We start from the raw sequence: 17,333 nt of genomic DNA, 5'->3' as shown, positions 1-17,333 counted from the left end.
GACTGTTTAGAGAAATGTCAGAAATAACATAAGGTAAGTTCAGGTGCTCCTACTGATCTTTTCTCATAAGAACAGGGAAACAATAACAAACTAAAAGGCAATACAATTAAAACTGATAAAAGCAACTGTATTTTACTTAACATAACTAACCCGTAGAACTCATTGCTGTATGAGAACCAGTGTTTGACAGGATTCACAAAAGAATTAGGTGTTTGTGGAGAATGTTACATCCACAACATGGATACATTTTTTAAAAACATCCTCTCCCCTCTGTATTATAGCCAACTTCTGACAGGCATTAGGAAAAGATTGTCAGGGGCAGTTTATTCCACTATTAGCTGTTTGTGATTGTGGCACTTTACTCTGAAGCATCTGCTGTGACACTTAGTGTGGTGGGTTTTTAAATGGACTGTGCTTATTTCAGTCAAATTAAGAGCAATAGATTACCTTACTTTGGGAGGATGGGAAGGAAGCAAGGTCTCTCTAGCTTGTAACTAAGGAGAAATTGAAGCGATTAATCTTCGTACTACTATAGCTGCCCTTGTTCAATTTGTGGGGGAAGTTGTCCTGGAGTCTGACGTAGGCTGGAGAACAATGTGAGAGGTTTCCTTTCAGCGTCACTGTTTTGTCTGCTTGAGTACTCATCCTCAGTGGATAAGTGGTTTGGCATGAAGCAGAATGGATAAGGCCTAAGACTTGAATTATGCTTTAGTGGAGGTGGCCAGTCCAAAAATGATTTCCTGTACAGTGCCAGGAGCATGCCAGACAGCAGCTGTGGCAACTACATAAAAATGGTTGAAATGATCCCATAACATCTAGTACCATTTATTTGAGGGTTCACAGAGTGCAACTAATTAGGACCTTAAATAACTTTAGTTATTTCACCACCTTTGGAAGGCATGCTAGCTTTTCAGTTTACATGTATGCAACTGCTACTGTTGGATTTTAACTAGTTATCTGAGTAGGAAGTCCAACATCTCCCTTTCTATGTATACAGAAGTCAGTGAACTAGAGAATTTGTTTGTCAGTTTGGGAATACAGCAAAATTTCTTGAGTTGTGAGCAAATTCAAACCTGTTCCTTGAGCAAGTCCAGTGTTTTTGTCTGCATTTCTTTCCTCCAGCCCTTGCCTTCTATTCAGGGAGAGAACAGACCAGGCATTGAGGAAAGAAGAAAATTTGCACAGAAGCTGAGAATAAGAGGGACCATGGTGTTCTCTCTGCACTTCAGCAGAAAGCTGGCACTAAAGCTGTGGGCACAAGCTCATTCTGTAGAGGTAGTACAGAAAACCATTGCACTTGTGCTTTGAGTCTTGAACTAAATGAGCCATTTTGGAATCTGTGTCCTCTGGTTTCTGCTCATTAGGTGCATCGCCTCTTAAAATTGTACAGACAAGAATATCATTTTATAGACCATCACCACCCCTGGACTCTCCCCAAGTTCTCTACATGCACCTGAAGGTGAAAGGCTGGAAGTTGTGTTCCATTTTCCCTTACCACCACCTATTTTTAGTGTAACAAACTGTATAGTTCAATTGACTGGCACTTTAATGTTTGTGAAGACTATTTTCACCCACTGTTATGGTGTTGATTACGACTTAGTTTTTTATTTTCATAGCCTTGGTGACTGATTTACAGATGTAAACAAATATTTCCTTTGTGCAATTAAATACTGCCCACTAGCATTACTTCCATTCATGCACCTCTGAAGAACAGGATACTTTTTCCTCAGGTTTTTTAAGCACTGTAATTTTTTTATATAGAAACCCAGAGTTAAATTTGATGCACCTTGATTAGTTATGTAAACAAAATCTAAAAAAATTCCCCACAGAACGAATAACTTGGTTCCTCCATAGAAAGTTTATATATTTCTCCTGATTAATCTGAGGTTAATATTGTCAGGAGACAAGAGTGTGGCACATCGATCCATCTAGATATGGTGTAACTTATACACCTCTCCATTAACAAAATTGTGCATAATGAAATGCTTACAATCTGAATGCATGATAGAAAGCATCTTTCAAGCTGAAGTGGCAGCCATCTGGCAACCATAAGTTAAGTTCTGCATCGTTTATGGCATTATAGATACTTATTACACATAGCATTACTTCAAAACCCTGAAGGATTGTGTTTGAAATGTTTTCCAAGCAGTCATTTGGTTTGAAACGTCAGGAGAAAGACGCAAGAGCTTGCATTTACCAATTTATGGTACCCTTAAGCTCTATGATTAAGTGTATTTCACAGTGACAGTTGCTGTAATGCCTTTTCTCGCACAGTAGAATTGTATTCGATGTTGGCTGCCCTTGGATCATCTTTTTCCTGGTGGTTTTCCCTTTTCTCATTTGCTTAACTACCTTTTGTGAGCACTTCTCATGGTCTTCATTTAGCTGTTCATAAGTCCTTTCAGTATATCTTCAGAGAGCTCCAGTAGAGGGAGTTCAGGTGATGGAATGTCCAACGGAGGAAGATTAGGTATTGGAATGTCCTTAGCCTTCCCTGCACTTGCTGCAAACTTCTGCCAAGTTGAGGCTGAAGTAGTAGCAGTTTCTGAATGCTGCTGTAGGCCCCATAACTCTGACTTCTCCACAAAATCAGCATCTACATCCAACTCCTTCTCTACTGGAGCTTTTTGGAGTCTAATCCTTTCTGCTTTTAGCTGTTTATTTTCTCTCCTTAATCTCTCATTTTCAGCTACAAGAAATTCCACATGCCGTTTCAAATCTGCAATTTTGGTTGCCTGCTCCTCTATTATTGTTTTGTCATCTTTTGGGGCTTTGTTCCCAATACACACTTCCAATTGCTCCTCTCTTTTCTGAAGCAGAAATAATAGTGTATCTGGCTCCCTGTCAAAGACACCCTGAGTTTCCTGTAGATGCTTATTTGCAGAAGGACTGTATTTCTGAGTAACAGGAACCAATATGTTGTGGTCTTCAGATTCTTCAGCTGATGGTTTATAAGAGGTCTGAAGATGTGCAGCTATATCCTTGTCTGCATTCTGTTGGGCTTTTAGCCTTTCCTCTCTCTTTGCCCTTTTCCACCTCTCCTGGATGAGCAATAACTGTTTCATGTGACTATCCCTTTGTAATTCCAGTGATAATTGAGCCTGTCCAAGAAAAAGAAGATTGACTGAATTAACACATCGGCCCTAATACTGCAAGCATATATTTGTGAGTAAAGTTACAGACATGCTTAAGCATTTACAGAAGCAGCACCTTAGCATGCCCTGGAGGGAAAACCTCTCTCTCTAGCTTCCGCAATGCAGATTCAGGCATTTATGTCATCAAACTCACTAACTGTAGTCTGTGAAATGGAAGTGTTGTGTGTGACTACTTTATTTTTGAACATCTGTTATTTCTCTTTCAATCCATATGGAGACTTCTGAAGGGAGGAGGTAAAAGTTTGATTGGCCTGTGATAATCCACAAATGTACTTGGGATGAGAGGTCATGCTTTACTTGGCCAGTAATTCAACACGTGTGTTTTTAAAATAAGAAACAAATCCTTTTGTTGTAGAATATAGCTAGACCACTGCATTAATGACACCACCACTAAGCAGCAGAGATTGCTACAAAGAGATTACATCAGCATTTTCAAACTGACCCTCTATTCTGAGTCACTCCAATTGCTGGACCATTGGGGTGGATGTTCCAGGCTTGGCTAAAAAAAAAAAAAGTGTTCCATTTTTGATGAAACTTTCTCAATAGTTTAGCTATGTTTAAACACCAAGAATAATAGGGGGGAGTGGGGCAATGTACTTTCCCCAGTCGTAGTGGCAATTTTATAGTCACTGAATCAGAGAGAGAGTATGACTTTACAGCCTGGTGATTCAGGCACCCACTTGAAGATCCAAGTTCTCACTCCAATGACTGTTCCAATAAGTGGAACAGCTTCAACGGGAGAGACAGACCTGCCATGGAGGTGACGCAAGTTCAAATTCCTGCTCCACATCAGGCAGATGGGGAACTCAACCCAGGTTTCCCATACCCCAGGTACAATACTCTAACCACTCTGTTTAAGATTAAGGAAGGCTTCCTCTTCCTTCCCCACCACGCACACAAATGCCCCAAAAAGCCTGTTTCAGGTCCAACAAAATATTCTGTCCAACCCAAAATGGATATTCTTTAGTTTGCCCTAAAGAGAATTCTCTTTTCTTTTGTGGAACTGCCAGTGACTCACAATAAGGGGTTATTCACCCAGCTCTACTGCACCTTCCTGCTATCCCCAGCTACTAGATCAGCTCTTTGGGCCTTGGCATAAAGCCAGGCATAAATTAGAGCAGTGCAGCTCATTCAGAGTAGGTAGCCTGAGTATATGGTGTAAGAGGTCTGATCACACAATTAGGACCCCATAGTGTAATGGGCACATGCCCAAGGGCCAGAGTTAAAGTGTGTTTGTACAATACTACCTTCAACGTTTCCCAGCCGTGGAATGCAAGCTAAATGCAATCTCACCTGCTCGGATTGTGTCAGCTTCATGGCTTCAGCAAGGTATGCTGCACAAAAAACAAATTGGTAAACGCTTAGGCCAGGATTGTGAAAATTAGAACATTCTTTTCTTGAAAGCTAAAGACTAACACATTTAAGTATTTTTAAAAGTTTTCAGATCTGATCATTTTGTTCACTGAATCCACACAAAGAGGGATTTACACAGGCAAATTGTTGCTGGGAATATAAATACTGCTTTTCAAATGCATGTCTCCCCTGAAGAGCTTTAAGCCTACATAGTATTAAAAGGTAAATTACTTCCATATCATCATCTTTGAAGCGAAGTCTCTTTGCTCATCATGGTATAATATGTGTTGCACATTCCCATGTACGGTTCTAACTGTTTCACCTCTAAGGAGAGCACTACCCCCCACGCAATTTCATTACAACCTTTTCCAGATCAAACCTAAGGTTTGCAGGAAGTCCCCAAAGGAGGAGCAGCAGCATCTGTCCCCGCAATACATAAGGAAATGACAAAGCTATGGGCCAGAGTCTGTCTTGCATCCATTTAAAGAACATATAAATGAAATACAAGAACACTCTACAGTAGAGTACCACACTTTTCTTTGACTGCATTACTGATGGGGTAGGGAATCAATATCCATGGCTCCAAACCTGAATAAAAATCAATGCATTTTTTATTTAAATGCCTTTCTTTTTAAAATTAATTTTGAATTTTACAACCTCTAAGGCCTAAATTTACTATAATCTATTAAAATTACTTAAGTATTCAAGCAGTACATATTTACTGAAATGTTAAAGAAATCCAATCCACTGAATTGCTGGAAGTCACTTGCTAAGCACCTGGAACCAGAAGTGGTTGATGTGCTAAGTCAGCTTCTGCCAGCAGTACCCTCTTCTCCAAATGCAGAGAATTTTTTCTTCTTTTCAGTTTCTTCTTCTAGTTCAATTCAGTGACTGGGGCAGGAATACAAGCTTCTCAGCTCCCTCTCCCCGGAAAGTATATTAAAAATAAACCTACAGCACTTGGAGCAGCCACCTATCTAGTGGTCCTCCAGACAAGACCCAGAAACTGCACCTATTCAGCCAGTTGTGCCTACTAATGCGGCCAGCTCTCCAGAGCAGATCTTACCTGTTAATAGGCAGCAGCTGCACATTCACAAATCAAATGTGAACCTGAACACAAATCTTTGTGAATAAGGATGGAAGACTGTCAATCATAGGGAGGGCCTGCAAAACTGAGCTCATTACCCCTGCAGGTTGAGCTTTCTTGGTAAAAATTGCTTTATCAGCAATAGAGTCATTAAAAACATTGATTGCTAACCACCAACTGACTGTTTAGCAAAGATTTGTGGCTAAATATTTCCCACATTATGCTGATAACTAGCTACTCCAAGTAAGAAAGGCATGAAAGGTCAAAATTGAAGTGAAATTAAAGGCCACATTGCCGAGAGGCTTCCCACGGGGCCTCCAAACCTGTGTTCACATTTTTTTACATGTATAAAAACAGCATTTGTATATATGCAAGTATGTATATAGTTACTTGGCCTGAGCAAGTTTCAAGGCTGCTTTTGAAAACTGGATCATAAATATCTCATGGAAAGGTAACGCTCACCAGCTGCTTTTTTGTGACAAGAAATTGCTTCTTCGTATTTCCCTGCTGCCAACAACCGGTCTGCTTTTCTACTCTGCTGATGAGCCTTAAAAGAAACAAAATTTTATTTTAATCAAAGCTGAACCTAGAAATGGTTGGAACTGGTTTTTATAGTAACTAGCACCAAACAGATAATCAGGTGTTCACACATCTTCAGAGTCTTAACCCAAGATCTCCCATTCCAGACTTTGAGAGGCAGAGAAACAATTTCCTATAATGCTCATCCACCGCAGGACTTTTGTGGACAAATGTACTGTGCAGGTATGGCAAAAGGTTTAAGGTTTTCTCAAGTGGCAGTGACTGTGAGGCTTCACACAGAATACCTAACATTTACACACTTGCAGTGGCAAACAAGTGTCTTAGGGCAATGGTCCATGGTGTAAGGAACCAGCTGCCACTGGCTATATTGCCATGAGCTCCTGGAAACAATTCTCCAAAACTGCCCTTATTGATTCCTATGCTGTGGAGTTGTGTGCCCTAATGCAAGAGCCCGGAATCTTCTCATAAGCACTGTGTGAGAGCAACCACACATGCACTTCTCTTGTGGGACCATAGCTGCCAACAGCTTTTCCTTTCCTTCATGATCCTGAAGAGCTCCCTGCACTCAAAGCTGACAAAATAAGAGAAGTACTATCATTTGATGCTTTACATAAAAGCCTTCAACTTGGTTAAAAGTTTACAAAATTCAGCATAAGCAACCATACTTTAATAGCAGTAAGCTGCTTCATGGCAACAGATTAAGAGTAGAAGTGTTTTAAAGTAGAGCATGATTTAAGAGATACTGTTTCTAGAGAGATGGGTTTTTTGTTTATGGGCCCTATCACTTATGTCAACCCAGTTAAGACATTTGGGTCGGTAGGGTAGTTTTTATAACCCAGTATTGCCCTGTGTGAACAAGGGCTCAGACTAGACTCCAGGATCTTTGTGACAATATTTAAGTGGCGTTTACCCACTTAGGGCTTGTCTATATGGTGATTTAGTGCAATCTACTCAAAACACGTGATGGGACTTTTATGGGACAGCAGCAGGATCCATACAGCCACTCGTTGTGTGACAGGCTCATGTGCTGCAGATTGACATGCCAGCTTGCATCAGGCACTACATTGCTGTATAGATAAACCCTTAGTAGTGTCAACATCCCACATTTTTGCTCATCCCCACGTTTGTCTGAACACGGCAGAGGAAGGAGATTCCTTTTTTCTGACAATATTCCAAGGGAAAGATACTGTTGTATTACATCTTTCCATAGACTCTCACATGAGGCTATACCAAGGAAAAGACAAACCAAGGAGTGAATTCACAAGTATGTTAACCCAGAGCAGTGTTTGCTTCACAAATAGCCATTTTCTATGTTTCACCCTTTGGCAAGAGAGGTTGGTTTGTGCATACAGTAAACTTCATTTACTAAAATGCTCTTGAGAAAAATAGGAGCCCAGCTCAGAAAGTATATGAAATGGGACATCAACAGGAAATGAGCTTGGTATCTTGCATTAGTAATATCTGTAGAACCCTCAACACACTCAACTTTACAACTAGTTCTGTAGTTTCCCAAAGCGACAGTTTCAATATCAAAATGGGTAGTCTTGGCCTATCCAAGAGACAGGTCCAAAGAAGCCAGGTCAACTGGAAGAGGAGACATTCTTAAGTCTTGAGAAGAAAGAAAAAAGTAGCAATTTCATTGATCAGAATTAAATTCAGCAAAACAGAACCCCAGTACCATTTATGAATTAGCCTGGAATAATTTCTGCATAAGAATTTTCTACAGAAAGTGTCATTTAAAATTATGGTTAAATAGCTAATCACAGCAGGTAAGCATGTGAAAAGCCTTTAAAAAAAAATAGCCTGTCAGATATTGTTTAGGCATGTCACACTGCACTCCTGGAGAACAGAGGAGCAGACAAGTTTCTAATATGGTTGCAATGAAGTTGTGTAATAGGGCATCCTCTGGCTGCAGTAGAGTCCCTTTTAAGGGTAATCTCCACATCTTCAAGAAAACATGGAGACTTTAGGGAAGCACCAAATGTCTCTCTACGTGCTCATTAATTTTGATGAGCCACATGGGAAGTCAATATTTCCTTTGAGTGGGATGATTAAGAACAGTAAGACTGCCCCCTTTGAGGTAAGGAAAGATAGAAACATGCTTGATTACTAATCTAAGGAACTGAACAGCTACAGCTTTAAGCGGTAAATAGTCACATGACTCTAGCCTGGGTGAATAAGAGCAGTCTCTCCCAAGTGATCCCACTCTACTGCTAGCTGCTGATAGAAGACTCCTAGGACAAAACAAGTAAGACCCTATGTGATTTTTAAAAGGTAGATTTGTGAATTATTAGTTTTCGAACAGAGCGAATCTATTGTGGTCTCCCTGGAGCAACAAGTTGACAGAAAGTCCTCTTTCCTTATGCATGCTTTATTTTCCTGAAACCCGGTGGAAAAGTCTCTCTGGAAAGACTTTAGCCCACATAGAATGACTCTGCTTGTTTGAAGATATTCAGAGTTAAGGGTAAAGCATCCTTCGGAAACTAACAAAACTTTAACAAGATATGAGGCACAGACTGCAGTAGGCTACACATGCTAAGACTACAACTGAAGTAAAAAACCAAACTAAAAAATGAAGCAAGGAGGGCTGAGGAAAGTAACTTCAGGGAGGGTTTGTTTTGTTAAACTAACAAATGACAGAATTTAGAAGTATTAAGAGCAACTTATGTTCTGTTGCTAACACCAACCAGCTTCATTACAAACAGTGGGGGAGGTTATTTTATAATGAAGCTATTTTGGGCAAAGGAAAACCAAGAAATAAAGGGGGTCCCACAATTGTAAACATGACTGAGGTTTAGTGGAGGTGACCATCCAGTAGAATTTATACAGATACAGTTCCAAGACATAACCCTACAACTAGACTAGTAGGATTATAATCCCATTTACTCAAAGTTAATAGAAACTTTGGGACCAGGAAAAACTCAAATTCCCTGAAGGAGAGAGGAAGCACAGGCCCAGCGTCAATGGGCTGTGAAATGGTGCTAGATGTTAATGGGGAAGGAAGGAACTTATTCCTAAATAATACACAGCTGTTAATTCAAGAAGTCACTATAGTTGAACCAGTAAGTATTAGTGACCACAATATAATTAAGATATTCTTTCACAGAAACAATCACCAAAAGCTAGCCCTGTAAGATTACCCTTTAGAAAGGAGAATTTCAAGAAGAAAAAAGTCAAAACCCTAAAGTCAGGCTTGAGGCAACTAAAATCCTTAGGCTATTTAGGCATACCATGACGACTCAGAAGGCATGCACAACAAGAAGGGGGATGCAAACAGAAAATGGTATAAAGGACTAAAGAAATTTAAGCCAACAGGTATCCTTCAGAAAAATGGAAATGCAGCCCAAGCGAAGCCAATAGAGAAAAGCATACTATTGCAGACATGTAAGGAATTAGATACGCTAAGTGCAAATAGCCAAATACATAAACTAGAAACTCTAAGTATCAGTTGCAGAAAGACAAGAGAATTTTCAGGTTTGCTGGATAAGCAGGATGTTAAAGGAGTAATTCACATACAAAAGGACACTGCAAAGTAGCTAACTTATTTTTTTTTATCAGTTCTCTTCATTGTGGAAATAGGCGAGATGCTCAACTTCTCAGGTAAAGAGATGACACAACAAACTGAAATTTTTAAAGTCACCAGGAACATATGGTATTCACATCCAAGAGTTAATGAATTTTAGAATGAATGGTCTGAGCTGCTAACAAATCTATGCAATTTCACTAAAAAGTCAACATTCTACACTGGAGGAAAGAAAATATTGTACTTTAGAAATTGGTTGTTTCCACGGATGAGATGATTCATAGTTCCATCAGATAAGATACAAAGTTCTATGTTAAGGGTAAAAACCATACTTTAGGTTATAGTCACTCATTAAATGAGGGGGTTGGGAAAATATTCCCCTATAAGCAGGTCATTATTTTTTTATTTGTAGGGTTTCTTACACCTTCCTCTGAAGTTGTATTGGCCACTGTCAGGATGCTAGTGGACAACATAGGTCACTACTCTCTTTACAAGAACTCTTATAGCACACACAAGAGTCTAGAGATATTTTTGTCTGGCACTATAAACCGGTATGGTGATCACACTGCTCTTGTGGTCAGACCATCTCCTTGGCCTAATTCATATTTTTGTTAGGTCAGAAAACCTTACTTAATGGTCTGCTTTTAAATGTCAGGAAGGGGCACTACTAAATGGTGACTCCTGCCCAGCCACCCCTCGTTATCACCTATTTACCACTCAGAACTCAAAATTGATGATCTCTGTCTTCTAAACCCCCACTAGATCTTTCCTCAGTTGCTGACTGCAGTCCTATATCTACTCAACTGCTTAACAAGGTTCTGGAGTGACTTCTCAACCTCTATGGCTCCTTCCTCCAGCACAATCTTCTTAACTTTCAGCCTGATTGGATGCCCATCCCATCACTAAATTACCCCTTATGTATGATTATTCACTTGTTTCTTGCTTGTGAGCACAGATCAACTTCTTACTACTTGGCCTTAGACCTTCTCTACATGACATTTTAAATCTCAGATTAGCCTTGGTGCCAACCTACTGCCAAATCACTATTTCAGTCTGAGTTCCTTATATCAATTTAGCTTAAATCGTAAGGAATCTATTTTACATCTATAAGGCACACATTAAAATAGTCTCTCTATACAATAGGGTTCCACTGATTTAATTAAATCAGTACTTCTCTCATGCAGACAAGGCTGCGGTGTGCATTTTATCCTATTTCTGTAATCCTAAAGTGTTTCCTTCCCACATGTCTCATGTCACTCATATAAGTATTCTATTACCAGGGCACCGCCAGAATTACTCCTTATCCCAATCTTGATCTGATGAAACAGTTATTCATGCTTTGATTCCCTCTAATATTCTTCCTAAACAGCTACAGCCACTTTTAGCAGTCCAAAAACTAACTCTCAAAGTACTGAAATACTATACACCAGTGAAGGAAAGACACTTACACAATACTGTACACGAGTAACTTCAAGTGTCTGTGTTACCTGCCCATCACCTTTTATTCTTAGGGTGTATACATAGAAAGACAGGGGATTTTCTAACGGGTCTAACACCACATTTAACTCACTAGCAGCTGTTATATTATCACTCCGAGCTGACGTGGCTAGAGGTGGTTTCTAATCAGGGCTATGATGCTATTTTGAAGAATGTGCACCGCCAGGACCGACCAGACAATGACTCCACGGGTACTGCATTGCCCCAGCCCTGGGACTGCCCTGAACGTTTGTTTACTGTCCCGCTGGTGGGCACCAGAGGCTGGAGTTCAAGGCCGCAGGGCGCGAGGGGAAGGTGCAGCCGCTACTAGCAGCCTCCTCCGCCTCAGCCACCAGGGCCTTGTCCTCGCCAGCGAAACTCAGCCCCCTGCTGTGCCACGGGGGCAGCTCCTCCCCCTGCGGCGCTGGAAGCCGCAGCGCAGCCGGGGCTCCGGGGCGTTCACCTCCCATTGCCCGCCCCAGCACCGACTCTGCGCGCTCCGCACCTGCATCGCCAGGCGCCCGCCCGCCCCTCGCCCCTCACCCTGCCCGCCCCGGCGCCGCTGCCCAGCGACCCTGCCCGCCCGGGGCGCGGCTCACCAGGTTGAGGGGCCCCTCCATCACCTCCATAGGCGGTGGGGGCTGCGGGCACATGGGCTCTGCGGCTCCGTCCCGGCGCCCCTGCCCCAGGCTCTGTCTCCTGTAAACACCGAAACACTTCCGCCTCAAGCACGCACGCAGTGGCGTCACCGCGCCGCCCGGAAATCTCGCGAGAGCCACGTCCAAATGCGCAAATCCCACGAGAAGAGTGGACGGTCTCCATGGTAACGGGCACTAGGCCATGCTGTGGCAGCCGGCAGCGAATTTTCATTGGCTCGGAGGCGCGACTCGAACATGAGGGGTCCCGCTGCTGCCTGCCGGCCGCGTGTGCGCGGGCGCGGGTTTGGAAGGGCGGCTCTTTAGCGGAGGGGGAGGGGCAGAGATGCCACCTGGCCAGGCTTCCCCAGCCTCCTCTGAGGCGGGTGTCCGGGGTATCCACATGGGTGCGCGCCTCCCGGGGATATCCATGCGCGCGCCCCCGCGCCCAGGGGTAGCACTAGTGTAAAGGTGCCGGGTCCGCCCGCAGTCCTGTTTTATCAGCATCACCCCCGGGTTTTGTACCCGCGGGCCTGGGGGAAAGGACTCGGGAGCTGCCTGTGACTCCTCCCACTATCAGGTTAAACGCGGGATCCTCCATATGGCTCTAAGATCTTGGCTCTAACCCGTAAATTGTTCTATCAGAAGATCGTCCACATGTAGCCGCTCCTACTGCACACGCCAACATGCCTCCTGTAGCACGAGGGCTGCAAAATCCAGGTCGAGAACCTGGATGTTGCTGGAGGTGACCGAATTTTGGCCCCGAGACTCCCAGATTCTAATATTTTGGTTCACTAGGAGTGGCTACACTTGTAATGTCTTTTGATGCGGGAGCGGGAGGGCTGGGACCAAAAATCGGAGTCCGAGTTTTTCCCTTTGTCCTGTTCACTGCAGATTATCGTTGTCCACCTACCTCACAGGACCTCATTAATGTCCGGAGAAGAGTATTTAAATTCTCCGATTTATTATTATTACTAGGAGAAAAATGTGAAACTGTAGATGGACGTTTCAAGAGTCTTCTCTGGAATTCAACTAACTTGCCATTTGGGTTGCCAATGTACATACAAAATTTAAGTCTAATAAATAAATCTTGGGAAGAGGTTCTATAGAGAACTAAGGATCCTTGAATATTTTTCCTAAGGGATTTTCTGTTAAATGTCTACTCAGCAACAAAATTGTTGTTATTGGTACTGCAAAAAAGAGACTTTGTGACTTTGTGAATCTTGAAAAGAATGATTAAAATTTAATTCTCATTGTTAGAAACGTGTGCCTCGTAAATTTCCTGTTCCTGTAACCATCATAATGTTTTTATAGACATCTTTATAATGTTATACTATTCTGGGTCATGTTGAAAAATAAAGTTGAAAACAGTACAATGTGCGAGTTCTCATGGAATTTGTGAAACTCCTTAATCACGTTGCTGGCACAACACTATAATGTTCTGCTGTAAGAGGATGTAACATTTAATTGCAGTGTAATCCTTTCAGTCTTTTTTGTTATGTGTTTCTACAGTGCCTACCACACTGGGGCACTAGCCTTTGAATGTTACCACAATAAAACAATAGTTGTACACTTATATGCGTTTTAGCTGATCAGGTGTAGTTTCTAAAAATCTCCGCTAGGGGTCTTCAAGGACCATCATTCTTTAAGTGGATGATGATTTATCCTAAGTGAAGGAATGTCTGCAGTAATTGTATGACATTTGATTGAGTGGAAAAAACTTCTACCGTTGAAGTACCCAGTGGAAATTACTGATTATCATTCAGAAAAGTTCTTGATTGTTTACTTTTGTAGTGTGCATGCAGTTCCAAAGGAACACTATTAATTTTAAAAAAATCTTGGAAATCAATTAATTTCCTACCCTGTGACTAATTATATTAAAATTAAAGCATTTTAAAGATACAGGTTACTTGTCACCATTTATCTCTTTGTTATATTTTGCATTATTCTACTATGAAAAGGAAGTATCAGTGAAATCAGTTTCACTTTCAAGGTTTTAGTGCAGCAATCTTTGGGCTTCAGATATTACAAGAGAAAGTTTTGATTTAAAAAAAGTTTTCCTGTGTTTTTATTTTTAATTACAAAACCATTTTTAGTGGTCTTAATTTTCATAAAAGTAAGACTTCTGTGTATAACCAAAGTTAAAAAGAGGATCAGAAATAATTCTTATGGTGAGAGAATAACTAAAAATATTGGTCTCCTCTAACAGTAAGGACCCAAATCTTTTGTAATGTGAATAAACAAACACCACCAGACCCTTTTTTGTAGTTGCTTTTACACCCTTTTTCTGCAGCACAGAATTTGGTGTAGCACCTTTATTCATAAATATCCATGCAGAACAAAACTATTCTTCACATGCCTTTGATGCTGGAATCAAGCTGTCTATGAAAGGGTTACAACTAAAAGAGAAACACCATCATTTGCAACTGTAATATAATGATGAAAGTGAGATTCTTTATGGTACTTCAGTGAGTTTTTTTGCTGTACTGTATACTGTGGTAATGCCAAAGTGGGGCCTTCCAGTCAGAAGCACGGTCCTGTAGTGCTAAGGGCTGTACAAACATGAAAAGACACATGAAGAGTTTATAGTTTAAGACAAGATGACACAGGTGAGCACTAGTAACAACAAGAGGAAAGGATGATGGTATTTGTTCTGTTTCTTTGCATTTGGTTAAGCTCTCTAATGAACCAGAGACAGAAGGAAGAGAAAGAGAGACAAAGTAGCTTCAGGGATAATACTGTTAAAATAAAACAACTCCTTCTGTGATTCTTTTACAATGTCATATATGAAGGGTAACAGTAGAATGAGTGTGTGGGTTACCTAGATTAGCTATGTGCTAACAAATCAATGGTACCGAATAATTTTAAAAAGTTTATTTTTGTTTTTAGAGTGGCAGCATGGTCCACTACACAGCACTGGGTTAAGGAGTCAACAGAGCTGCTGACTGACTTGGAGGAAATCAGCTATATTTGCCTCAGTTTTGCCATTTGTAAAATGGCTTTCTTTGTAAAGAACTTCGATATCTAATGGGTGAAAAGTGCTCTATATGAGCTGAGCGTTGCTATTAATTATGGGGTGAAGGGTAAATGGAAGGATGAGTTAATAGGAGCACAAAAGAAAATGGATGGAAAGGGAAGAGGGATATTGAGAGGAATGGAGGAGAGAATGAAGAGGAATATAGAGGGTAAGGAGAGTGAGACTACCAGTAGACAGACGCATAGAAAGGAATGAGGAGCAAATAGCCAATCAGCAGACAGTGAAGAACAGCCAGAGTTCCATTTGTAGAATGCAGACTGCTGACCTAACTGGTGTCTATGGGTTCTTAAGGTGACTCAGATACCATCATCTCGCTGTACTTTGGCTCCCAGGCATCCATGTGTCAGTGGGGCTGGTTCTGCCCCTAGGAGTGCTAGGTTGGAAGAGGCCACACATGTGGTTAGGATGGTCTGCTAGGGCCTTGTACTCTGGAAAACATTGTATTAGTTTAGGAGAAGCTGTTTCAGCCACAGGACTTTTCAAGGCCAGTTTCAGATACTGGACTTTATTTACTATATGTCTAAGTGTAAGCATCAAAACCTGATCTTGTACAATCTGGAGTTTTCCAGCATTTGATACGTGCTAGATTCCCTCTTTCATTAGAGCACCGAGATATTCAAATGATGAGGCACTGCACTGACTGCTGGATACTAAGTGCTTGTGAACTGGAGCCCACAGATCAGGAAGTTGGAAGTTGATTGGGGAAGTTGGATAGCAGATCAGTGGAGTGATAGGTCACATCAGCCAAGATTGAGAGGCCATCAAGTAGGGAAACCCGCTTCACTTTCAAGCACTCATAACCCAACCCAATAAGATGTTAAAACCCACATGCACCCACTATGCCAAATCTCTTGATCCCCCTCACCACCAGCTTACACAGCTGACAGCTCTCCCTTGCCTTTGTAGTACAACAAATATCTTCTTGACCATCTTGTTTGCTCAGAACTCCTTCCCCATAATAATAAGCACCCTTCCTAAGCCTTATCCGCAAGTTGCCCAGTCCTCTCTCCCTTTACTGTAGATGTGCAACCGAAAGAACTCTGACAAGGTTTTGCACATCTTATTCTTTACATAGGACCCTGCAGAACCTAGAGTTGACCTGGGTCGGTTGTTGAATTGTTGATTAAGATGTACTGACTGAATGTGGCATGTTTTACTAATCAAGTATATTTTACTGATTCTGCTGCATATTTTAGTACTTGAGATCTTACACACTACTAATTAAGCTGCATACTTTGATGATCCATTTCCATGATGCACTAATCCAGCTGCAGACTTTGATGATCTAGTTAGATATTATGTAGGATGAGATTTTAGATACTCTGGCAGTCAAATTGCATACTATTAAGCTGCTTACATTTCTATCTACTTTATTAACTCTGCTCTGTTCTTTGCTGACTGAGCTGCAGTTTTTTGTTAGGTTATAGCTACACTATTATTCTGGTATATATTTTCCCCATATATTATCCAAAATATGTATTGATGCACGATTGGAAATAACATGGCTATTGCTTTCTGTTTGTTTACCCAAACGAAATACATGCTAGTATATGCTAAAAACTGACTGTTATGCTAAACAGTTTTCTAGAAATAAAACAGTAAGTCTTGAGGAATTTTTTTCCTTAGCAAGTGTCAAGAGTAACAAATTAATTTAATTTTGTAAAACCTGCAAGAAAAGTTAAAATAGCAAACTAATTCATGAGACAGTGTTCTCAGTAAAAATGGGTCTAAAACATTCTCCTAACTCAGTACTTGTGAGAGGAGAGGTGTTGTGGGTAAGGAAAATTATAGCAGCCAAATAAAGCTTTTGAAGCCATGCTGCTGGTGCAAAGCAAGATAGCTCAAGGATCCTGATGTCCATGTAGTCTGGAGCAGGGCCGCCCAGAGGATTCAGGGGCCTGGGGCAAAGCAATTTTGGGGCCCCTTCCATAAAAAAAGTTGCAATACTATAGAATACTATATTCCCTCTGGGACCTGGGGCAAATTGCCCCACTTGCCCCCCCCCCCTCTGGGCGGCCCTGGTCTGCAGAGCACATATTGCTCTAGCTGCTACATATGTAACATAATCCTAGGGAATTCTTCCCCTTCTGTTTTGCAAGTTGGCTTTGCTTTTTAGACTTCCCTTTGAGAAATTTGACTGAAAGGCATTATAGTTGTGCAGCAGTTTATTACATTTACTTGTTTTGTTTTTCCAAAAGAACAGACAGATTCTTTGTCAGAATTCTCTTTAAGACAAAAACAAATCAAAAAAGAAGAAAAGTAAATTCTGCATGGGAGAGCACCCTGTGTCTGAGTGCACTGTCACTAATGGGGAAGAAGTAGGCTTGAGAAATAGTAGGGGACTCAGACAGAATCCCATCAGTGATGTATGGGTTAAAGATGTGGCCCATGGAGGTTGATTTTGTAGGCCTTCATATATGTAGCAAGACATCACAGGGAAACAGTCTACCACATTAGCCATCTTTGTAGGCCTGCATTGGTAAGGAATAGTAGGAAGATAGGGTTGGAGACTCTCCATTCTGAGAGT

At 41.3% G+C, this 17,333-nt stretch overlaps 1 protein-coding gene across 2 annotated transcripts; it reads right to left on the bottom strand.

Moving 5' to 3' along the window:
• Positions 1–106: 106 nt before the first annotated feature.
• NRBF2 (nuclear receptor binding factor 2) lies at positions 107–12,263 on the bottom strand. Of its 2 annotated transcripts, none has more exons than XM_005294321.4 (4): positions 11,734–12,263; positions 6,058–6,142; positions 4,449–4,489; positions 107–3,101 (listed from the first exon to the last, which is right to left on the bottom strand). In XM_005294321.4, the coding sequence occupies exons 1-4, from the start codon at positions 11,785–11,787 to the stop codon at positions 2,382–2,384; spliced, it is 900 nt and encodes a 299-aa protein (XP_005294378.1). In that variant the 5' UTR covers positions 11,788–12,263; the 3' UTR covers positions 107–2,381. The 2 variants fall into 2 exon arrangements, with proteins under 2 accessions (XP_005294378.1, XP_042710708.1); XM_042854774.2 differs by having other exon boundaries at positions 1,581–3,101; positions 11,758–11,903.
• Positions 12,264–17,333: the final 5,070 nt, after the last annotated feature.

Source organism: Chrysemys picta, chromosome 7, assembly GCF_011386835.1.
Source record: "Chrysemys picta bellii isolate R12L10 chromosome 7, ASM1138683v2, whole genome shotgun sequence".
In the NCBI taxonomy this organism is placed as follows: domain Eukaryota; kingdom Metazoa; phylum Chordata; order Testudines; family Emydidae; genus Chrysemys; species Chrysemys picta.
Note: the sequence above shows the minus strand (reverse complement) of the source record. Positions and strands in the feature narration are given on the sequence as shown.